Genomic DNA, 26,207 nt, shown 5'->3' with positions numbered 1-26,207 from the left:
TACTGTATTTTGCTCATGATTTTGTGAGTCTGGGCCAATTCTACCAATCTCTGTCTGTGGTCAACCTGCTGAGTGGCAGTTGTTGGCTGAGGTGACTCAATTTTCCTCCATTCCTTGTCTCATCCTCCCAGCAGCCTAGCTTAGGCATTTTAACATGATGTCTCTGGGATCCAAGGGCAGCAAGTACTTGTCAGGTCTCAGGTTGGGTTACATTGTCCCAGTGGCCAAAGTAAGACACATGGTCAAGCTCAGATTCAGGGTTTAAAGGTGTTATCTATGGGAATGGTTACAGGGAGATTTGAACAAATTGGGAGATATTACTGAAATAATCTACCACAGGTGGAAAGCCACCATAGCCTAGGTATATTTGTTTCCAATAGTATAATTTGCCTGGATTTGTGGGCTACTGGAGACTAGAAAGTGAAATAATGTAGGAGAATGTGGAGAGTGAAAATTTTCTTGCTCTCAGAAAGGTATTGGGTCCCAGTAGATAAATGTCCATACACCTCTGGTTGGAAAGTGAAATGGAATCACAGTGCGATGGTCAACCTCTCTTCCCACCCCGCATTCTCAGTTCAGCTATCTGCCTCAAAGTCCCATTTGTGTCTGGTTATTATAACATCCTTCTGAAGTTTGGAAGATTATAAGTAATTTTCCTAGATGGCAAATATTTTCAATCCTGGATTCTGTGTATTTCCTTGACTTGTTCAAATGAAAGGTAGGTAAGGGTAAATCCATCACTGTTGGCTGCCATCATCATAACCCTGTTGTGTCTTCCAAATTTTTCTTTACTTTATACTAAAACTATGCCTATATTCAAATCTATAAATATTGGTCAAGTGTCATTTTCTTTGGTACAGATTGTGGGGAAATATGGTTGAAATAAGATAGTCCCTATGATCGGTAACTCATTATTTCACAGAAACTATATCTTGTATTTCAGGATGAAAGTTTCTTGGGGGTGGTGGCCTAGGTCATGTGGTTCTGAGAATACATTTAGTTTGATCATTAAGATAAAGTGTACTCCTTTTTTTTTTTAAGATTTTATTTATTTGACAGAGAGAGAGACAGCAAGAGAGGGAACACAAGCAGGGGGAGTGGGAGAGGGAGAAGCAGGCTTCCCACGGAGCAAGGAGCCTGACGTGGGGCTAGATCCCAGGACCCTGGGATCATGACCTGAGCCGAAGGCAGACGCTTAACGACTGAGCCACCCAGGCGCCCCAAGATAAAGTGTATTCTTAAAAAATTCTAATTCTCTTTGTCACTCTCTCTCTCATCTCATACCCCCTCCCAACTTAAAGAGTCTTCTGCTAAGAGTAAGCCCACTTTCAAAGCCCTTCTTTCTTCATTTACTTTGACAACCTCATCTTGAAAACTTTTTCCACCAACATCTTCCCAATTAAGCATCTCTTCTACCAAGTGTTAAAGAGTAACACTACACTAACATGTATTGGAGAGTAAAAAACCTCTTTGATAACTTATGACAAGTTCAACTGACAAAGGTCCAGTGATTTCAGAATCTATGCCTGCTGCAGACTTTGTTGTGTTTTTTTACCTTCAAATTGTTTCCTTTCCCAGGGAGTTGTTTTTAAAAGAACTGAATTTTATCATTCTTCTACGTGTTTCGAATGTTAGTGTTTTATTTTTTTTAGTTTTTTTTTAAAGATTTTATTTTATTTATTTGAGAGAGAGAATGAGAGATAGAAAGCACGAGAGGGAAGAGGGTCAGAGGGAGAAGCAGACTCCCCGCTGAGCAGGGAGCCCGATGTGGGACTCGATCCCTGGACTCCAGGATCATGACCTGAGCTGAAGGCAGTCGCTTAACCAACTGAGCCACCCAGGCACCCTCGAATGTTAGTGTTTTAATACTTTAATGATATATGTGGAAGACTTTATTTTGAATTCAGTTCTAAATGCAAATTATTCTTAAGTACTCTGTCTTGACTAACATCACCTAATGTTAAAATCTGGTTCTACTACATTTTTAGAAAAGAGTTGAAGACACAGGTGATCTTAAATTTGCTGTACTGTGAGAGCTCTGTGATCTCTAACCAGAACGACTTGTAACATTTTGTTCTTCTAAATAGCCGGCAATCAAATGGTGACTGCCTACTCTTCCTGACTAAGCTAAAAAGAAACTTACTGCTTCATTTAGTTTTGCATTTATCATTCAACAAATTTTATGGAACCCCTGAAACAGGCCAGGCATTGGTCTAAACCCTGAAAGTATAAAGACGTATAATACAAAACGTCCTACTCAGGAAGATCACATCCTTGTGATGAAGATAGACAAGTAAGCAAAGAGTTAATAGCCCATGCTGTAACAGGAACATGAAATAACATCTCTGAGGAAACAGAGGAGGAGGTGAAAGCAAAGGAAGAAGTGATTTGGTGAGACATAACAAGTTAACTATAGAAAAGGCCAAGAAAAGACCAAGTGAGAAGTGAGGACAAATCTGAGTTAAGAACTGGAAAGTGCTAATGGGGATCAAACAGGAAAGCTGGAAAAGTATTCCAACTGCGTCCTAGAGAATCTGGGGGAATGATCTGTTGCTTTGAATCTTCAAACACATTTCTGCAATATTATGCTCCATTTGAAACACTTGAATCATGACTGCTAGCCTACATGCAAACACATTCTTCCATGTCCCTATGAGAAATAATTCTACCCCTAGCCAAGAGCCTAGCATTCCAGAAACTTAAGCCATGATACAGAAATCCAAATTCAATTCAACACCATCTGCATAACCAGCTGTTCACCTCCCATATTTCCTTCTTTTCTCATGTACCACATGTTCATGGGAAAAAAGAAATTATGAATGAAAATGTTATCTGTGCTTTGAAGTCCTACATTCTCATAACCCCAAAGTCATCCACTGATATTCTCTGACAGTGTCGTTTACGCCACCTGGAGAAGCAGATTATGTTTCCTTGGGGCAGGACTCAGGTATGTGGTAACTTTTAACAGGGTCTTCATACTAAGATCCTAAAACCATACTTCAGAAAACCAGCACATGTGTCTGGCGATTTGCTGGAATGGTTACTTTCAGCAAGCCCCTTGGCAGTTGGCAGGCATTCACCAACCACATCACAGTTTCTGAGTCAGGCTCTTCTTTTTGTCCTATGCTTCTTTTCCAGTGACTTCTGTGACTTCCTGTTCACACATCTATCTATTTATTTATCCACAAACATTTGCCTAATGCCTATTACATACTCAATAGACAACATACAACCAACATATCTTCCAAGTATTGTCAGTTGTTCAAAGGATTTCTTTTTCCTCTTTTACTCCCCTTGGTCACTGAAGGTAATAAAAGTATCTAACTTATAGGGCATATTTAAGTACTAGTTGAAATAATGCAAGTCAAAGACTTAAAACACAGGCTGGTGGGGCACCTGGCTGTCTCAGGTGGTAGAGCATGCGACTCTTGATCTCGTGATCGTGAATTCAAGCCCCACTTTGGGCATAGAGCTTACTATCAATCAATCAGTCAGTCAATCACAGACTGGTCCATAGTAAGTATGCATTATGTATTTGCTATTAATATTATAATAATGTCAAAAAAACAGGATTAATACATAGGCCATAAATGTTATGACCCACAACAACACTTTTTTTTTTTTAAAGATTTTATTTATTTATTTGAGAGAGAATGAGAGATAGAGAGCACGAGAGGGAAGAGGGACAGAGGGAGAAGCAGACTCCCTGCCGAGCAGGGAGCCCAATGTGGGACTCGATCCTGGGACTCCAGGATCATGACCTGAGCCGAAGGCAGTCGCTTAACCAACTGAGCCACCCAGGCGCCCCCACAACAACACTTTTATGAATGTAACTAATTTTAAGTATTCTTATAATTGTGCCTTGTCTATTTTGGCCACACATACACACAATTTAAACAATTATCCAGTACATTAATGGTGTTACAGCTTATAAATGATGCAATTTGGGTTTTTTAAAATGTATAGTTTATTAAACAAAATCCAGTTGGTCTAGGATTATATTTCCTTGTCATTATAGTCAACCATTGTGGGAACAAAGGTATGATTTGTTGCTTTGTTGGTGACTTATTTTTTTAAATATAGTTTATTATGCCATGGAAACACAAAGAAGGCACAACAGTAAAACAGTAATATAGTACTTACCTAAAAATAATAAAACTCTGTTGTTGAGAGGATTTTGAAAGACACGGTTGAGTCTGATTCTGTGATTCATGCCAAGTAGGCATTCTGAAAGATAAAGAATCAAAACATCTCATCTCTCTGCTTCCTTTACTATCTGTTCCAGAACAGTATGTCTTCAAAGCAGCCTGGCATAACATATTTTGTGCATAATGTCTATGTGTACCTTTTGTTGTCCCAGATAATTGCTGTAGAAACCTGTGCTTCATTATGATCCTCCAAAAAGTGCATTTTTTCCTCTTTTATTTTTGATCTATGATTTCCACAAATTAAAAAAAAACAAATATGATTAAAAATATTGCTTGAAGACTATGAACTTGACATCAGAGGAGTCAAAGTTTTCTTCCCTCATCTGCCTTTTATCTTAAAAAAAAGATGAGAAGAATTAGGATCCTGGAGAAGTTATTGCAATATGGAAACATGTAAACATTTTGTAAGTTCATGACGTCAAGTTATCCTTGGGAGAGCCTATCGCAAGGAAGTTTTATTATGAGGGTTGCAGGGCCCATTAATATGCTATAAGTCTCTCTATTACCCAGAGACCCTAAGCAACCAGGAACACGGGAACAGAATTTCTGCTCCTCATAATATATCTATAGTGCATTTTAATTTTAAATGTCATTTATATCACAAAATGAGACTCAAAATTTGCTGGGGCTATCTGGCAAATTAATTAGAGGGGATTCAAAAAGTGAAATTTCATGAGGGTTTGTAGTTTTGTTTAAGAATGTGGGAAGTCTGTGAGCAAATGCCTACCTGACAGAGAGGAGAGAACAGGTATCTCTGCAGACTCGAGTCAGAGGCCTGTGGAGTGAAGGGCTAAAACAGAAACTGCAGGAGCTGCCTTCAAGGACAGTTAGACAGTTGGGGTACAGGCTACACTGATCAGATCCCTAGACAAAAAGTAAGGAGACTTTGACTTGCTTCTGCCTGGAACACACATCTAATACCTCAAGGGTTTTTACACAATGGCCCCAATTAACCTTCAGAAGACTTATTAGCAAAGGTCATCATTGTGTAACTAATGAGTCAGGGCAGGTGTTATAGACTGAACTGTGCCACCCCCGAACTCATATACAGAATCCCTAACCCCCAGTACCTCAGAATGTGCCTATAATTGGAGATGGGGGTCTTTAAGGAAGTGATTAAATCAAAGTGAGTCCATTACGGTGGGCTCTCACCCAGTCTGACTGGTGTCTTCATAGGAAGAGGAAATCCAGACACATGAAAGAGACACCATGCACAGAGAAAAGACCATGTGAGGAGGACACAGCAGAAAGGCAGCCTCTGCAAGTCAAGGAGAAAGGCCTCAGAAGAAATCAAGCCTACTGACACCTTGATCTTAGACTTTCAGCTTCCAGAACCATGAGAAAATAAATTTGTGTTGTTTAAGCCACTCTCTCAGTGGTATTTTGTTATGGAAGCCCTAGAGAACTAATACACCAGGAAGTCAAAAGCATAGAGACTGACTGTAATCAACAGATTAGTTTAGAAACATACAGGAAACAAACTTTGGGAGTATTCAGACATAAGTGAAAGCAAGCTGAGGCCCAGGAGTCCTTCAATTTCATCATCAGTGGAAATAACAAGGCCGACCTCATAGGGTTTTTGTAAGGATTAAATGAATTGATATATACATGTTATTAAACTGGGTAGGAAGACAGTGATATATGTGTTAGCTATAGATATTTTTGTTGTTATTATTATGGGCGGACACTAGTCAAAATACTGACTCAATCTTCACAAAAATTCTTAGATGACTGAGACATGGTGAGGTAAGTTTAGCTACTCACGTTCTCACCACCAGTAAGTGGACCCGAGATTTGACCTTAAGCGTCACAGACGCATATATTATTGTGCTCCATAGAAACTAATTTATTGTCCTTCCTTCCTCTCGGAGCAAGACAGCGGGCAGTGAGGCTGGAGTGACTCTGGGGCAGCCGCATCTTTCTCATCAGGATCTCGCCACCTTGGATGTTACCAAGTTGATGCCACTTTCACGCGAAGTTATCAGCAGACAAGCCACAATTAATATAGGTACAATTGGTCATGTAGCTCATGGAAAATCCACAGTTGTAAAAGCTATTTCTGGAGTTCACACTGTCAGGTTCAAAAATGAACTAGAAAGAAATATTACAATCAAGCTTGGATATGCTAATGCTAAGATTTATAAACTTGATGACCCAAGTTGTCCCCGGCTGGAATGTTATAGATCCTGTGGAAGTAGTACACCAGATGAGTTTCCTACGGACATTCCAGGGACCAAAGGGAATTTCAAATTAGTCAGACATGTTTCCTTTGTTGACTGTCCTGGCCATGATATTTTGATGGCTACTATGCTAAATGGTGCAGCAGTGATGGATACAGCTCTTCTGTTGATAGCTGGTAATGAGTCTCGTCCTCAGCCTCAGACTTCTGAACACCTGGCTGCTATAGAAATCATGAAACTGAAGCATATTTTGATTCTACAAAATAAAATTGATCTGGTAAAAGAAGTCAGGCTAAAGAACAGTATGAACAGATCCTTGCATTTGTACAAGGTACAGTAGCAGAAGGAGCTATTATTCTAATTTCTGTTCAGCTGAAATACAATATTGAAGTTGTTTGTGAGTACATAGTGAAGAAAATTCCAGTACCCCCAAGAGACTTTACTTCAGAACCCCGACTTATTGTTATTAGGTCCTTTGATGTCAACAAACCTGGCTGTGAAGTTGATGACCTTAAGGGTGGTGTAGCTGGTGGTAGTATTCTAAAAGGAGTATTAAAGGTGGGCCATGAGATAAACGTCAGACCTGGTATTGTTTTCAAAGATAGTGAAGGAAAACTCATGTGTAAACCAATCTTTTCCAAAATGGTGTCACTTTTTGCAGAACATAATGATCTTCAATATGCTGCTCCAGGAGGTCTTATCGGAGTGGGAACAAAAATTGACCCCGCTTTGTGCTGGGCTGACAGAATGGTGGGACAGGTACTTGGTGCGGTTGGAGCTTTACCGGAGATCTTCACAGAATTGGAAATCTCCGATTTCCTACTTAGACGGCTGCTAGGTGTACGCACTGAAGGGGACAAGAAAGCAGCAAAGGTGCAAAAGCTCTCAAAGAATGAAGTGCTTATGGTGAACACAGAATCCCTGTCAAAAGGAGGAAGAGTTAGTGCAGTCAAGGCCGATTTGGGCAAAATCGTTTTGACTAATCCTGTGTGCACAGAAGTAGGAGAAAAAATTGCCCTTAGCCAAAGAGTTGAGAAACATTGGCGTTTAATTGGTTGGGGTCAAATAAGAGGAGTGATAATCAAGCCAACAGTAGATGATGACTGAAGAATTCCAGTGAAATCATACATTTGGATGGAGTCGGAATTTCTCTTTACAACCTGGGGGTATATTTTCAAAGCAATACTGGAAAATTAATTTCACAGCTCATTACTTTAGTGGTAGCTGTAAGGTTATTCCTATTTTTTGGTGATGAAAATTTAACCTCTAGTGCTAAAATAGGGTCTACAATAAATGTAAAAATTGGCATAATGTTGGATTGAATCTACATTTTAGCAGAAATTAATCATTCCCAAATAATGTCTAATTTATACATTAGTGCAGGTTTGAAATGAAACTCTTTGCTACAACCAGCCTTTTCTGTAGCACACATACCAACAAACCTGTCTGAAATAAAGTTTTTCTTCTTAAAAAAAAAACTAATTTATTTACGATGCCAAATAGATCAAATGGAGCACTAAATGCCAAATGGATCACGAAACAGAGGTTATATTTATGTTTACAAGATTTACATTAATCCAAGTGATTTCTCCAAGCGACAAATTTACAATTAAAAATATACATACTCACTCATTTTACTACTGCAGTCTGAGAAGTAGAGAATGATACTATTTTGACAGTGTATTGAAGCAAAAGGCTTCTCTTTTTTTCTAAAAACATAGTATCTGTTAATAATAAGTAATTAAGGGAAACATTCAAAGATAAACATTTGATTGAGATAAACAGAAATAAACAGCTTTTAGAATATATTCAGAATGTGGGGCTCCTGGGTGGCTTAGTTGGTTGAACATCTGACTCTTGATTTTGGCTCAGGTCATGAACTCAGGTTTATGGGATCAAGCCCGGGCTCTGCACTCAGCACAGAGTCTGCTTACCCCCTTCTCCCCTCCCCCTGCTTGTGCTTTCTCTCTCTCAAATAAAATAAACTCTTAAAAAAAAAAAGAATATATTCAGAATGCTTTACTATATGTACTTTAATAGTTTTTTTCTATATTTTTGATTTTAAAAATTTATTCAGGAAGTAGAAATATCTGAATCCCAGATTTGGGATTCTGAACCCCATTTACAAGTTCTTTAATTCACAAACAAGTTTTTATATTTGATGGAAAAAGGCATTTTATATTTCCTTTGATGTACATGTGCTCGGGTTGAGAAATACTTCCTCATTTTCGTTAAGTACAAAATTGTATATGCAAAGTGGTGGTCTATGGAAAGAGAAAAAGAGAGAGAAGAAAATAACTATTAGTAAAAAGCAGCAAAGTTTACATTTTTTCCTCATCAACAGTAGGATATTCAATGCCTGTAATTAATTAGTTTTCCAAATGCAGAGACAAACCTTTGGCATCGTTTTCATTCCATCTCATTTGGCTATACCGGGATGAAGTAGACACAATATTTATGGAAAAGAAAAAACTCTCTGTGTTTCAATTTCTTCTCTCCTTGATGCTTCATTGGGATATTTACTTTATATGGGAGATATTTTTGGATACTGAAATAGCTGAGGCCTGAACTCAACGCTTAGTGGCTGGGCCATTTTTTCTACCGTGATAGCCACCATTAAAGAATGGGGCTTAACTGCACACAGATTTTCTAATAATCTAATCAGTCCTCTTTTCCACCTAATAAAGTAGAGATAATAACGAGTAAAGAATCTATATCTTGGAGAGATTGTATATTTAGCATTTGAAGACGTCTGAAAAGTCAAGTCACTGTGATGAATCAAGCATCTTGCCTAGTTTTTATCTTCCTGTTAATGTCTAAAAAAAAAAACCTTAAAAAGGTAATCAAGTAGGATAAGAAAAGACAGGTTAAAGTTCAGGAAAGGAGCTAAAGAAAAATATGGTTGAAATAAATGGAAATTTCCTATGTGAGCGATAGCAACTTAGTCAAGGAAAAGGGGCAACTCAGCTGCACGGGGGCTGACAGCTCACCTTTGCTTGAAAAATGCATTGCTCTAGTTCAAGATGTACATTGCTCACAGGCTCCTTCTAGCTTGGTTAGGATACCTTCAAATAAGTTTTTTAAATATTCAACAGCTTTTTTAGGTTCAGTTACTCAATTTTTAAATAAATCAATTTTCTACATTTGTTAATGTGTTTAAAAGTGATAAAATATAGACATTCATTTTTTATTATAAAAACTGATACAGAATTCTACAGTGTCTTCCATTTGAAATAATAAAGGCATCTTGAAATTTTAATTTTAATACTATAACAGTAAATGTAAAATGGTAATACTTCAATCTTATAAGAGTTTTAGATGTCAGCAAAAGTAGCTTTTTATGTTATCAAAGATCATCAACCTCCCTTCTTTATTAAGAAGTAAGTGTGGGAATGACTTCACCACTTTTCCAAACAAATGTATATATACTTACGTCAATTCTTTATATATCCTGCTATACCCCTAAATTACTGAATGTGCCTTCACTGTTCTACATCTCCCTGATCCGCCGCATTTTTCAGTTGTCACAGTAGGACAAGTGTGTCATTAGACTTATTAATAGGTAAATTACCTCAGCCTTAACCACTGTTTTCACATATTTACAATATAATATCAAGGCAAGTGTGTTTTTATTTCTTTTCCACAAGAAAAGCTCACAACCCCATTTCCATTAAGATATGTTCAATCAGTAATATAATAAATGCATATTTTTGAATTAAATATTCCATATTTTACAAAGTCTTTGCAAGCATTACAAGACAGTTTAGGCAGGTTTATAATGCCTACCCAAAGTTAATTTTCACCAAAATGTGTGAGAAAAATTAATTTTCTTGGTTTTTACCTTGTGAAAAGCCTATCTACTTCCTCTGCCATGTTTCTGAGTTTGACATCATTTATTCTAGGTTATTAATAGTTTCTTCTCTCCAACCAATAAAAATTTTTAAAAACTATAATTTAGAAGAAAACGGTGTTATATGTTTAACCACCATGCAAAGACTATTATATGCTGATATTTTTAATTTCAAAAAGAGCACTGAATATTGCATCTCTAATGCTTTACTTACCACAAATTAGTGAAATGAATACATTACTTTGATAAAGTATCTAAATAATAAAAGAAATCTAGTGATAAAAAAACTCTAAAATTCAAACACAATTCATTTGTTTTATTTTAATCCATCTATTATTCCAAATTATAAGACATACATATACTTAAATAAGTATATGTATAAGACACACATAAACTTATTTGAAAAAGCTCCCCAGGGCTTTTGTACAATATATCACCATATCCAAGCTTATAATTTTGTTTTTAAAAGTTATTTAAGGTTCTGAGCACTAACCCAGGTTGCATGTTCCCAGCCAGATGGGAAAAGCCAATATTTCATAGGTCCCTGGGGAAAGTACATGGGAGGTTCTTGCCTCAGTAGTGGGGGTAATTAACCCCAAACTACTCGTGGCCTGCCTAATAAATTTTGAAAGCAGAACCTGAAGGAATTAACCTGTTTATAAGAACTTAACTACTTCAGAATAAACCTGAAGAATATTTACAGAAATATAAAAATACAGAGCACCCAACATAATAAAATGCACAAAGTGTGACACCTAATCAAGAATTACCAACATGCAAAGAAGCAGAAAAATGGGCCCATCTGAGGGTCACCATTGAAACCAGTCCAGAACTAGCACAGATGAGAGAATCAGCAGGGGACATTAAAAGAGGGCACCTGGGTGGCTCAGTTGGTTAAGCGACTGCCTTCAGCTCAGGTCATGATCCTGGAGTCCCGGGATCGAGTCCCACATCGGGCTCCCTGCTCAGCAGGGAGTCTGCTTCTCCCTCTGACCCTCTTCCCTCTCGTGCTCTCTATCTCTCATTCTCTCCCTCTCAAATAAATAAATAAAATCTTAAAAAAAAGAGTTATTATAACTTTACTCCATGTGTTCAAATAGTTAGAGACATGAGAGATATAAAAAGATCTTAATCAAACGTCCAGAGGTGAAAACTACCATGTCTGAGATGAAAAATACCCTGCATGGGATTAATAGCAGATTAAACATTGCAGAATAATAGTGAACTTGCAGCCATAGCAACAGAAACTATTCAAAATAAAATACAGAGAGAAAATGAAATTTAAAAATTAACAGAGCATCAGGGAGCTGTGGCATAACCTCAAGCAGCCTAATGAACTTGAAATTGGAGTCCCCAAAGGGAGAGGAGAGAGAAGGGACTTGGAAAAATATATTTCCCCAAAAAATAATTATGATTTTAGATGAAATTTGATGAAATCTATAAACCTATGGGTCCAAGAAGGTCAACAAGTGCCAAACACAAGAGGTATGAAGAAAATTACAAGTCACATCATAACCAAACTGCTTAAAATCAGTGGCAAGGAGACAATCTTAAAACCAGCCAGGAAAAAAAAAAAAAAGGCATATAATCGTCACAAGAACAAAGGAAGGAGAGTAATAGATTTCTCATTAGGAGCAATTCATGGTAGAAGACAGTCCAGCAACATCTTTAACTAACTGAACTTAAAAACAAACAAACAAACAAAAAACCTGTCAAACCAGGCATCTATATCCAAAGAAATGATTTTTCAAAACGAAGGCATCCTAAAGACTTTTTCAGATACACAAAAGTTGAAAGAATTCACACCCAGTAGACCCACACTACCAAATAAAACAAAACAAAACAAAGTCCAACCAACCAAACCAAAAGCCTTAAAGGAACTCCTTTAGCCCAAAGGTAAATTATACCACATAAAAATAGGCAACCACTTAACAGTTCTGAGAAGGCATCAGAAATAGTGACTTTTCCTAATCATTTATATCCCTTTAATAGATTAACTCTTTAAACAAAAATGATACACTGTATTATGGAGTTTTTAGCATATGTACAAGTAAAATGTATGCTAACAACAACACAGAAGCTAGGATGGGAGAAATGAAGTTATTCTACTGTAAACATTCTCACATTAAATGTGAAGTGGTAAAATTCACTTGAAGGTAAACTCTGATAAATTAAGATTATAATATGAACCCCAAAGAAACCACTAAAATAATCAAAGAGTTAATAATAATAATAATAATAATAATAATACCACAGTAGGGAAATAAAATGTAATCATGAGACTACTCTTTATCCAATAGAAGGCAGACAATGACAAAACTGGGAATGAAAAACAGGTGGGACAAAGAGAAAACAAAATGGTAAGATGATAGTTTTGAGCCAAACCACATTGATAATCACATTAAACTAAATGATGTAAATATCCTCAAAAATGGCAGAAGCCATCAGCATCATTCACTATTTGAGAAATCCAAATTAAAAACACAATCTCTATACACCTATTAGTAGAGGGAAAACAAAAACCAAACAACAAAAACACTGGGGAAGGTGCAGTCTTTGATGATGCAGGAGAGCAATGGAACCCTGCTAAGTGCCAGTGGGAATGCAAAATGTACAGTCACTTTGGAAAACAGTCTGGCAGCTTCCTCTAAAGTTAAACATACACTTAACAGTATGACCCAACAATTTCACTTCTAGGTATTTATCCATGAGAAATGAAAACTTATGTTCACATAAAAACCTACATGCAAATATTTATGTTGGCTTTATCCATAGATAGATATCAAAAACTGTGAACAAACCATATGTCTTCAAACTGGTGAGTGGATAAACAAACTGTGGTATATACATACAATGGAATGCTATTCATCAATAACATCCCATGGGTATAAGCAACAAAATGCATAAATTTTGAATGTATGAAGCTAAATGAAAAAAAGCCATACTCAAAAGGCTACATACTATTATGATTCCATTTATATAAAGTTCTGGAAAAGGCAAAACTAGAGACAGTGGTTGCCAGGGAGTAGGAGCCGGGTTGAAAATAAGGGGGTAGCACAAGGCAGTTTTTGTCATTGATGGAAATGTCCTGTATGTTCAATGTGATGGTTGTTATATGACTTTATGAATGTATCAAAACTCATAGAACTATATACCAAAAAGAGTACTTTTTACTGTTAAGTGTTAAAAAGCAGCTTTAATCCAACTTTTCTCAGGAAGTCATCCCAGGTCACCTTCACTGTGAATATTCCTCTCAGTCCCTAAGTTTGAAGGCCCTACTCTACTGGAAACGCCCTGAAGGAGAACTATGCTGTAGTGTCTATCAGAGTTTGCTACAGAGATAATTACTGGTTGAATGCAGACACAGTTTATCTGGACCATAAGGCATCACATTTTTAAAACTCACATTCCCAATAATTTGGCAGCGCTAATTCTCATTAATTGCACATTATCTGTATGGACAGATGTAAATAGGAAAAGCAACTAAACGGTTATGGCAATTATCTAGGTAATTAAACTTAAAGCATACATTTCATCCAAGCATCTGTTAGCATCCCCAGCCAGCAGGGAATGTTAAGAGTTTTGCTAACCACCCTACAAAAATGTGTTTTAGGTTTCTTCCCGCCCCCCTCCCCCGAGTAGAAACAACTGCATCTAAATTTTGCAAATTTAGTAAATTTTCATTGCCTATCCACTGTTTAGATTTTACATAAAAATTGAAATTACATGCATGCTTATTTTTTGCTCTATAGCATATTCCAATTACTTTACCCTATTTTTTCCTTATTAAGCAATGAATGAACTGTGTACAATAGCTGTCTATGCAAAAATGATTAAGAAGAAAAAAAAAAGAAGACAGGGAGTTGCATATAATAGTGGACACATCTGTCTGCCTTTTTCCCCTTTCCTTTTCCCTTATAACACAGGACTTTTTAAAAAGGAGAAATGCATGGAGGCTGGGTGGCTTAGTTGATTAAGCGACTGCCTTCGGCTCAGGTCCTGATCCTGGAGTCCCGGGATCAAGTCCCGCATTGGGCTCCCTGCTCAGCGGGGAGTCTGCTTCTCCCTCTGACCCTCCCCTCCCATGCTCTCTCTCTCTCTCTCTCATTCTCGCTCTCTCAAATGAATAAATAAATAAAATCTTTAAAAAAAATAAAAATAAATAAAATGGAGAAATGCATGGAGAAAGCAACCACTGTCTGTAGGCTCACCAACAACCTGTATCAAGGTGTGAACATCATGTGCTGAGGTGGAAGATTTGAAAATGTTCCTCCTCCTTGATGTTCCTTCTATGAATATAGAACAGGGAAATTGTTTACTGTGCAGATAGTTTTCTATGCATCGATAGTATTTATGATAAGCAAGCATTGGGGGGAAGAAAAAGCACCAAAATGCCGAACAATAAAGGAAAGACTAATTTGAATATTCTGCAAAAGGTGGAATATAATGGCAGCCATTTATTTATATTTTGGAAGAAAAAAATGCTTCTAATCAGGTCCATGGTATGGCACACCTCCAAGTACATTATGTTCACCTTGTTATCTACATGAACAATGATGCCGGTACCTCCTGCAGTGAATAAACTGCATGACCCTACACAGAAAGCCGGCTTATAATTTAATGCAAATAATTACATTCATGATTCACTTGTAACATGTGTGATGATAAGTAAGCATGACAAAATATTAACAGTGATAGTTCCTGGTTGTAGCATTACATTTGAATTAAATTTTCCAAATACTCCATAAGGGGAATAAATCACTATATTAGTTAGTGAAAAAAGTGTTTATTACTATCAAAATAAGAGCAACTAAAAGAAAAAAAAACATTAAAAACCCAAGAAAAGTCTGGCTTCAAATCATTGCGAAGCCACTCCTCTGCTGAGAAACCTTAGGCTTGTTATATAAAGCCTCTCAGTTTCTGTTCCTTTACTAATAAAACAAAGAAAATATTTACCTCAGAGAGGTGTTGCAAAGGTTGCAAAAGCAGTGTCTGGGATGTAGTAAATCTAAACACCCTTAACCACTATTATTCATCTTGAAAACGGTTTACTAAATGTTGAAACTCTTCAACTAAATGCAATGCTAAATAACTAGGGAAGTTAACAGGAAGTAAGTAAGGCATTCGGGGCAAAGCTACAAAATTGTTGATTTAAATATTTAATTAATTTGAAAAAGGACAAAATGTCTAAAGTTATACATCAACCCTCCATGATATATTGGAGTAAATTATTTAAGCAGTTACTACAATGTTCAATCTCAAATTGTCTTATCACGCAAAATATTACATTATAGCTATCCAGAACAATAAATACAACCAGTTAAAAAAAAAACCTAACTTACCCCAAAATCGTCTGAAGTATTCAGATCTTGAAAAATCTGAATTTGAGTGATCCAGCTTAGCTATTCATTCATTGCCTTCATTCACAGGTTAACTGCATCAGCCAATCAAAATTATATTGAGGTTTTTTGTTGTTGTTAAATCAATATCTAACTTCAGTAAGATAAATTACAAGCCCATCTACTTTTTTTTTTAAGATTTTATTTATCTATTTGACAGAGAGACACAGTGAGAGAGGGAACACAAGCAGGGGGAGTGGGAGAGGGAGAAGCAGGCTTCCCGCCAGACAGGGAGCCCGATATGGGGCTCCATCCCAGGACCCTGGAATCATGACCTGAGCCGAAGGTAGACGCTTAATGGCTGAGCCACCCAGGCGCCCCGTCACAATTCTTAGTGTTTCTAATGTTTTTGATATTAAAGAAAAAACACACTGAACACAAATGCACCTTTGGAGGTTCTTGCTGCTTTCCTTGCTTGGTATTCTCTAGCAACCTAAAGGCCATTTATTACCCATCTCTCTTCAAGGCTCAGTTCTTCCAATTTCACTTAAAAAAAAAAACTGTTCTAATGAGTGATGTTTTCCTTCTTTAAAATGCTAACTTATACTTGATCGCAGTAAAACTGTTTAGATTGAAGTGTTCGTTTTCTTTTTTTTTAATATTTTATTTATTTATTTGAAGAGAGTGACAGCAATCACAGAAGAGAGGGATCAGAGAGTCGGAGAGAAATTACAGAGGGAGAGGGACCACAGAGGGACAGGGGGAAGCTGACTCACCGCTGAGCCAAGACGCCCTTGCAGGGCTCAATGCGGGGCTCATTGCGGGACTTGATCCCAGGACCCCGAGATCATGACCTGAGCTGAAGGCAGACGCTCAACGTGAGCCACCCAGCCTCCCCCAAACCAATCTACTTTTAATTAATGTTTTGCCTGAATTATCAAATTTTTTTCAGTCTTTCTGTAGTGTCCTGTTACTTTTTTCACCTTACAGGTAATATTATCTTCTCTGGTAATACTACCTTTAACATTCTTCAACCTACTCTTAATATATAAACTTGGATCAGGGCGCCCGGGTGGCTCAGTCATTAAATGTCTGCCTTCGGCTCAGGTTATGATCCCGGCGCCCTGGGATTGAGCCCGGGAAGCCTGCTTCTTCCTCTCCCACTCCCCCTGCTTGTGTTCCCTCTCTCTGTCAAATAAATAAAATCTTTAAAAAAAAAAAAAAAAATATATATATATATACACATAAACTTTGATTGAATTTGGTCCCATCTTGTCACAGAGTAAGCACAAATCAAAGGACTTATTTCCCTGGCCAATCAGAAAAATCTACTTCCCTGGCCACAGCATGAGGTTCAAAGGTATGTACTTGCCCAGTCAAAGTCAGTGACATGCAAAGAGACTTTAAAACTCTTTCCCCACCCATCCTCACGGGATTTGAATTTGGCATCAAGTAGCAGCCAAGTTGGTGTTGGGACAAAGCAATGTGAATGGCAAAGCCAAGAGCTAGCACAGAAGTGCACTTGGTCCTTTGAATGCAGCTAAGCCAGGGGCCATTATCTTCTATGGCATTTTCAGATACATCTGGCTACAGGTCCCCTTTATCTTTAGGGATCTGTGGTTGGATTTTCTGTCTTTTGTAGTAGTAAGAGTTTGCTTGTTTTTCTGCTCTACAACATCATGCCTATAGTAAATAATACTGCACTTCAAAATTTGTTGAGAGTAAATCTCATGTTAAATGCTCTTACCACAAAACAATAATAAAAAAAAAAGATGGTTAGACAATATGGTGTGGGGGACAAGGGGGTGGGAGCTGGCCTCTTCACCTGAGCAGCAGGGGAAAGTTCTTGAATGAATAAGCTACTTTGTGAAACAGGTAAGGTGGTGGTTAATTAATGTTTTGCCTTAATTGGCAAATGTCCATAGCTATTAGAAAGTGTATTTTGTTTATACCCTCAGACTAAAGAGGAAACTTTTTATTTTCTCTTTCGATATATGATATATAGGGAGAAGACTTTATTCTGAGACAGTATGAATTCTTTACATTTAAGTACCAGAAACAGAAGATATAAAATCACGTCTCAACTTCTCTGTTTATACTCACCTTCCTTATGCTCAGAGAGGTATTAATGGGGGAGAATAAGGGGAAATGATGGTGCAACAAGTTTGGCCCCTTTAAAACTTAGCTTTTGGGAACACAAATATATTTTGCATTCTTATGTTTAGTAGAGGCTTTGCATCTTTAAGATAATAAACACAAGGGGTGGGGAATAAATAAATATTGTCTTAAAAAGGTAATCAATACAGAGATCAGTTGAAGATTAAAAATCTTGAGCTCTAGTCCTTCAAACATGACCCCCTTATGTGTGTCTGTCTGTCTCTCTCTCTCTCTCTGGTATACTTTGGTGGGGAATGATGTTGCTAATATTCCTAGCTGAAAATTTCCATATATTTTGGTATTTTTTGCAGGTATTTCAATCAAAGACAAAAAACAGTAAAATTATTCCTAGATTTTTTCCATTATAATGACATCTTACTTAGTGACTTTTGAGTGACTATTTTCATGCCAAAAGTTACAAAATAATTTTCAGTTCAAAGAATCTTTCTAATTCTCCTCTTTTTATTTTTTTAAATTTTTTAAAAAGACTTCATTTATTTATTTTAAAGAAAGAGAACAAGCAGAGAGGGATCGGGGGAGAGGGAGAAGTAGGCTCCCCGCTGAGCAGGGAGCCCGATGTGGGGCTTGATCCCAGGACCCCAGGATCATGACCTGAGCCGAAGGTAGATGCTTAACCAACTGAGCCACCCAGGTGCCCTCCCCCAATTCTCCTCTTTTGATATAGACCTTGTCTGAATGCATATTCTTATCATTTATTATTTTTATTCTCCAAAAATTCTTATTTACTATGCGCAACATTCATAGAAAGGTAATTAGGGAATCAAATATATAAATACAGAAACATAAAGAGAAGTAAAAAGAAAGCTCCACTGTCAGCTAAAGGAGAGTTTTCTAGCAATCCACAAACCCATTGCTATTGACTCTCAGTTGACACTCATGGTTGGAACAAATCACATGTCGCATATCCAAATAGACAAATGGTCAACTCATTAAAGAGGCCTTAGTGGTTCTTAGTACTTTCACAGAGGTGTTTTGTGGGACTATGAATTCTGCCATGGTGAACATGTACATCAATACTGTGGGGACAAGGATAGTAGGAAAACCTCTTCAGTTAGGAGAACACGGAACTAAGAAAAGCATATTAAATAGACTAAGAAAAATACCGCTGGAGTCTATCATCTTCAAAAAACCCATCAAGTCATGATGTAGAATGGAGATATTTGTGATATAACAGACAAACCAAAACATATGATGGTAAAATTAAAATGTAGAGTCAGATTTTCCTCACGCTGTTATTGTATATATGCTAGAGCTTCACTTCTGTCAATATATTCTTGGGGTTGAATTTCCAGTGATATGTAGAATCTTAGATACAATAGATGAAAATGGACTTTTTTTTCTCTTCCCAAATAAAAATAAATTTAAGAGAAAGCAAAAAATCATTGAAAGTCATGATGACTTCTATCTTCTATGACCATATGCCTCATTATAGTTTTCAGCCACTGAACCCCATCTAAAGAATTGTATAAAAGGAATCTCAACCTCTCTGTAAATATATATGTATATATAAGAAATTATCGATCAGGGCGCCTGGGTGGCTCAGTCGTTAAGCGTCTGCCTTCGGCTCAGATCATGATCCCAGGGTCCTGGGATCGAGCCCCGCATCAGGCTCCCTGCTCCGCGGGAAGTCTGCTTCTCCCTCTCGCACTCCCCCTGCTTGTGTTCCCTCTCTTGCTGTGTCTCTCTCTGTCAAATAAATAAATAAAATCTTAAAAAAAAAAAGAAATTATCGATCAACTTCTAAGGCAGATATTTGTCTCATTTTTTTTCATTTTTATTGCGTCTAATGAAATGATTGTGTTTGCTTTTTCTTTGCTTTAGGTGATGTGATTCCAAACTAAGTTTCATTCAAACTAATTTTCATTTTTAAAAAAGTGCATCTTGCACCTTTTAGATATTCTAACATTTGTGTAAAATATAATCTGAAATACACAACAGATATTTGAATCCATAAACTTTTAAAACATTTCTTAGCATACCAATATTTTCAAGTATAAAAGATTATACACTGAAATCAAAATTCAGTTTTCTTACCTTTCTGGATATGTAAGTGATTGTAACATGATACGCTGGATTTTGTATCTGCCTGTGATACACGGGCAATGTGAGCTCTGAGAATATGCCAAACCAATGCTTGAAATATTTACAACATCATTTAAAAATTGAGCAAGAATTTTGACTTCTTGGAACTCATTAAATGATCTGTTCTTCCTAAAGAGAGAATTTAATATGTTCAGCATATTAGTAAAATATAATTTAACTCTGAAGTCAATGTAATGTTCATAATGCAGGATAGAAAGAATAAACTTAAAGGAAAAAGGCCAAACAATAACATATTTGTTAAAGTATTTATTAAAATAATTTAAAATACAACCCAACAATTGCACTACTAGGTATTTACCCAAAGGATACAAACATAGTGATCCAAAGGGGCACCTGCACCCCAATGTTTATAGCAACAATGTGCACAGTAGCCAAACTATGGAAAAAGCCCAGATGTCCATCAACAGATGGATGGATAAAGAAGATGCAAATACATTATACACACACACACACACACACACACACACACGGAATATTACTCAGCCATCAAAAAAAATTAAAAATTAAAATTAAATCTGACCTTTTGCAATGACATGGATAGAACTAGAGGGTATTATGCTAAGTGAAATAAGTCAATCACAGAAAGACAATCATCATATAATCTCACTCATATGTGGAATTTAAGAAACAAAACAGAGGATCATAGGGGAAGGGAGGGAAAAATAAAATAAGACAAAATCAGAGAGGGAGACAAACCATAAGAGACTCTTAACAACAGGAAACAAACTGAGGGTTGCTGAGGGGGAGGTGGTAACTGGGTGATGGACATAAAGGAAGGCACATGATGTAATGAGCACTGGGTGTTATATGCAACTGATAAATCACTGAACTTTACCTCTAAACTAATAATATGCTAATTAATTAATTAATTGAATTTAAATAAAATAAAAAATTTAAAAAACTAATTTAAAATAAGTTAAAACAAAATAAAATGATAATACATGTATCTCCCTACAAAATTATTTGGAGATACTTTTTGAGAAAAAAGTGGGACATCTTGTCTTTCTGACTTGGGTGTCTAGATTGTACATTTAAGATTAGAGAAGTCCTGGGTGCCTGGGTGGCTCAGTTGGTTAAGTGACTGCCTTCGACTCAGGTCATGATCCTGGAGTCCCAGGATCGAGTCCCACATCCGGCTCCCCGCTCAGCAGGCAGTCTGCTTCTTCCTCTGACCCTTCCCCTTCTCATGCTCTCTCTCTCATCCTCTGTCTCAAATAAATAAATACAATCTTTAAAAAAAAGATTAGAGAAGTCCCCTTATGCTTCTTTTTTTAGACCCTGAACAACTATCATAGTTCCCTGAATGGGCTGGGTACTCAAATAATAATTCTTCATTGTTCTGTGCCATTTTACCAAATATTTGTGAATTAAAGGAATAATTATAACAGCCTCAGATTCAAAAGGAAAAAATAAAGGTAGAATTTAATAAGTACAATTTTCCGAGCATTTAAAGTGCATCCAGAACTGTAATGAAGTTCGACATATTTAATCTTATTTAACTATCTTAACAACTCCCTTTATTAGGTCCTATTAGTATTGCCATTAACAGATGAGAAAACTGAGTATCAGAGCATATAAGAGGCTTTCCTAAGCTAGTGAATGCAAAGCCAGAACGCAAACACAGTCATGTCAGTGTTCTTCATCACTCTACTCAAATTCCTCATCCTTGTTTGCCAGACGTATGGGGGGCCTGGAGTCGGTTAGATCGATATGCATCTGCTTAACTACAAAGGGGACCGCAAAGAAGGAAAAGGAGGAGGAGCAGGATAAGTAGGAGGAGGGGGAAAGCAAAGGAGGGAGAGTGGGAGGAAGGGGGAGAGGAGAGGAGGAAGCAAGGGAAGAAGAGAGAAGGGAAGGAAAAGGAAGAGGAGAGAAAGAAAACAAAAATCTGTTGTACTGGGGCACCTGGGTGGCTCAGTCAGTTAAGACTCTGACTTTGGTTTCAGTTCAGGTCGTGGTCTCAAGGTCGCGGGATCGAGCCCTGTGTGGGGCTCCACGCTCGGCATACAGTCTGCCTGAGAGTCTCTCTTTCCCTCTCCCCCTGCTCACACTCTCTCCCTCTCTCTCTTTCTCTCTCTCAAATAAATAAATCTTAAAAAAAATCTGTTGTATTAATTCCCTCCTTCAAGGCAGCAATGACTGGCTTGAGCAAAGGCAACAATCACACGTAGAATGGACAAAGAGTATGTCCAGCACTTGTGCCATCTTACCTTTATTCCCACCTTTTCCTCCTCTTGAGTCTTCAAAACAACTAGGCCCCCAAAAAGGTTGTCATCACACTCCTCAAAGCCCATTTCTGCTCCTTCCAGGCACTATTACTACCTCCTCTTTCATGGAATATAGCACCAATGATCATATCGCTAATTTCTGTCTAAGACCTTATCTGGATTTCTCAGAGATACTTCAAAGTCAGTATGTCCAGATGGGAATGTGCTCTCTTTCCCTACAATTTCACACCCACTTTAATGATTTCGAATACCAACTGTTTGCTCATGACCACCAGATCTCTGCCTCTAGGTGCACTCTGTCTGCTGAGATCCAGACGTACATATTGACTGTTATTCATCATGTCTACTTGGATCTCTCAAGGATGTCTGCAGCTCAGTAGGTCCAAATCTAAATGACGTCTTCCCCAAAAACCATCTCTCACCAAAAAACAAAACAAAACAAAACCCAACAGCTTACAAATTTCTTTATCATTTTAAATGGCTCTACCACGTATTACCCAAGCCAGACAATTAGGATTCACCCTCGATATCCCCTCTTTTAACTCCTACTTCCAATCTATCATAAATTCCTACTGACTACACCTATGAAATATCCTGAATCTGCTTTGAATCCATCCTCAGTTTCCATCTCCACTGCAAGCACTCAGGACACCATTGTTCCTTGCCTATATTCTTGCAACGACATCCTGTCTTTTCCCTCATCAACCCACTGTGATCAAATTGTTTTTCCGAAATAAAGATCCAATCCCAGCTCCAACCAGACTGGCCCAACTAAAACACTTTAGTGGTTTTCATTTGCCCAGTGAGTAAAATAAAATCCTAGAAATGCCCTCTAAGTTCTAGTTCTTACAGAATCTAGGGGTTTACTACCTCTCTTATATCTCTCTTGCTTTTCCTGCCTCCATTCTAAGACATTATAAAATTCCTTCAGTTCCTAAAATGGGCTATGTTTTCTCCTCCTTCAGGATCTATGCATTTATTGACCCTTCTGCCTGGAATATAGCAAAGCAGATGAATCCCTGCTCCTCATTTAGGTCTCAACTAATATGAAATGTCCTTAGGGAAACTTTTAATGACCACACTATCCCCTATTTTATGTTTCCGTACACACTATAATTTGCTTCAAGACATTTTTCAGATTTTATTTATATATTTTTATTTATTTTTGATTACTGTTATATCCTTCATTAAGCTGTAACTTTAGTGAGGGTAGGACCATGTCTATTTTTCTCATCACAGTATCCTCAGCACTTAGCACAGTCCCTAGTTCAATGCAGAAACACATTAAAAATTGTTTGAATAGAGGAATGAGGAACATCATCATTTTATCTGTATTATGTATTTGTAAAGTCTATCGGCTGCACTGGACAGAAATTATGTAAAGACAGCAATCTAGTTTGTCCAGAACTGTATCCCTAATTTCTACTACAGTTACTGGCCTATAGAAGCTTTCAAGATATTATATTGAATGATTAAACTGGCTCCTCTCCATGACCTGCTGGCTCAGTAAATGACACCGTAACTTAAATATTTGCCTCAAAATTGGCTTCTTTCCTTCAATTTCATATATTTAATTTATCATAAAAATACATCTATTCTAAGTCCTAAAAACAACAACAAAAAAAACAATACAAAACAAAAAACATTTCCGCGAATTTAGTCCAGGCCTCCATCATCTCTCACAGAATTTACTACAACAGTCACCTCTTTGGACTTGTGCCACTCTAATCTCTCCATTCCTCATCCTCTGAGGGAATCATTCTAACCAGAATGTCCAAAATTGATACCTCCTGTTTAAATTCCTATATTGATGTATTAATATATTTGGCATCATATTATAATGTGTGAGTAATTTTAAGTGACAAAATATTATTACATTGTAACATTCAGTATAAAAATCAGGATAAGATCCTAATTTTGCTAAGTGAAAAAAAATAATGCAGAGGGGTATGTACATGAAGAAAGAGGAAGGAAATGAGGAGGTAGAGGAAGAGAAGGAGACATAGATGTAGACCAAATAGTAAATGTGAATATCCCTGGATTATATAATTATATATGCTAGTCTCATTTTCTACTGTATGACACATTTTTCTAGAGTGAGCAAATATTCCTTTTCAATTTTGAAAAGGGAAACAAAAGGTCATTTAAAAGTCTCTGGCTTCCCTGGTTTCTGAAACAGTTCAAATCCCGAAGCATTACCAAAGCTATTAGCAAAGAATTATTTAATAGAAAAACAATAAAGCCTATGGCCAGGCTTAAATGGACAGATTTGCCATGAATATATCATCCATGTTTTATATTCCTTCATGAAAAATGCACGAAGTCAAGTATGTGGATAAAGTGCGTCAATCTTTCACGGTGCTCTGCATAGACAAGGATGTTTATGAAGGAAATCAAGAATCACAATTGCCTTGCCTTCTGGACAAGTTGGAAACAACTGCTCTCGGACTACAGTCTTTGTGCTATTACTGAACTCTGCTACTGTCCTATTTCCGTGCCTTTGAAAGCACTCTCTTGCTAGGCCTTGACTACGGTCTCTCTCCTTCAAATGCTTCCTTGCTTCTTCCTCTGTACACCCAGAGCACATAAGTATTCTGCTACTACAGAACTTATTACTCAGAGCTCTAAATATGCATTAGTCTCCTCCAGGTTTCTGTGACTTCCTTGAGAACAATACAGTGCTATTTTATCTTGAATACCCGTTATTTGGTGAAATGCCTGAATAAGTTCCGTTGGTGCTGAATAACACTGTTGAATAAGTGGATTCAAAAACCTAAGAGAGCATGTGTCGTATAAAAATAAATAATGGATCATACACATATGTGTGTTATATATATGCACATATATACACTATTTTAAGTGATTTGAAGCAATAAACTATTATAAAATAACTATTATTATAACACTGTCAATCAGTGCTCAAAATTAAGTTTCTCTTAATAAAATATGGGCCTTGGGGTGCCTGGGTGGCTCAGTCATTAAGCGTCTGCCTTCGGCTCAGGTCATGATCCCAGGGTCCTGGGATCGAGCCCCGCTTCGGGCTCCCCGCTCTGCAGGAAGCCTGCTTCTCCCTCTCCCACTCCCCCTGATTGTGTTCCCTCTCTCGCTGTGTCTCTCTCTGTCAAATAAATAAATAAAATCTTTAAAAAAATATATGGGGGGGCGCCTGGGTGGCTCAGTCATTAAGCGTCTGCCTTCGGCTCAGGTCATGATCTCAGGGTCCTGGGATCGAGCCCCGCATCGGGCTCCTTGCTCTGCAGGGAAGCGTGCTTCTCCCTCTCCCACTCCCCCTGCTTGTGTTCCCTCTCTCACTCTGTCTCTCTCTGTTAAATAAATAAATAAAATCTTTTAAAAAATAAATAAATAAATAAATAAAATAAAATAAAAAAATTATGGGCCTTGATATAAATGAAGAATTTGAAGAATCGGGAATCCTAATTTGATTTATTTAATATTCTTCTTTGGGTGACTGAGGGGAAGTTGAAGAAAGGGAAAAAAACAAAAAGAATTGATGCTCACTCATCACCAGTTCCATCCAACTACTAAATTATCAGCAATGCCTTTAATCATTTTAAGAAAATTAAAATTTTAAGGATCTAATATTAAAAATATGTTTATCCCAATGTTTAAAAAAATTTTCCTGACTTACAACTCAGAACATTATTTCCAAGAATGGCCTTAGTATCCTATGATGAAGTAGTCTTTATGTCACTTCAATACATAGGTTCTCAATATTTTATCATAATATACTTCTTTTACTATTATTTTTCTTTGTGGCTTTCAAGGTTTTAAAGATTTATCTACAAAACAAACTTCATTTATTATGAGATACAGCTACTTTTTATATTTTAATATCATTTTAGATTTTAAACAAAGGTTCATAATAATCCTGTAAAATTACATACATCACTTCCATTGTTTGCAATGCTAATGTGCAAATATATAAGCATGCAGAGACTTTTCCCTGGTTCGCTTTAGTGGTTGAATAAGTTTGGGTATCACGATGCATGCAGGTCTGAAGCCCATCACGCATCAGATTTAGTCAGTTCAGGTACTGTAACTACCTAGACTATGACAATAGTAAAAACTGGATATACCAACTATGCTTCCTGAAATTCTAA

The 26,207-nt window shown here is 37.1% G+C and overlaps 1 protein-coding gene and 1 pseudogene across 1 annotated transcript in view; one reads left to right on the top strand and one right to left on the bottom strand.

Moving 5' to 3' along the window:
• The first annotated feature begins 6,074 nt into the window (after positions 1–6,074).
• On the top strand, positions 6,075–7,866 carry LOC112824859 (eukaryotic translation initiation factor 2 subunit 3 pseudogene; annotated as a pseudogene).
• Positions 7,867–8,564: 698 nt separating this feature from the next.
• Positions 8,565–26,207, bottom strand: part of LIPI (lipase I) — a 122,612-nt gene continuing 104,969 nt past the window's right edge. Inside the window, exons 9-10 of the mRNA XM_073903049.1 lie at positions 19,790–19,966; positions 8,565–8,652 (exon numbers count right to left, since the gene is read on the bottom strand). Coding sequence (XP_073759150.1) covers positions 8,565–8,652; positions 19,790–19,966 — 265 coding nt within the window. The remainder of the gene's footprint in view (positions 8,653–19,789; positions 19,967–26,207) is intronic.

This window comes from Callorhinus ursinus, unplaced genomic scaffold (genome assembly GCF_003265705.2).
Source record: "Callorhinus ursinus isolate GAN/ISIS: 27379988/994484 unplaced genomic scaffold, GSC_fseal_2.0 scaffold1, whole genome shotgun sequence".
NCBI classification, from domain to species: Eukaryota; Metazoa; Chordata; class Mammalia; order Carnivora; family Otariidae; genus Callorhinus; species Callorhinus ursinus.
This window is presented reverse-complemented; position numbering and strand designations above follow the sequence as displayed.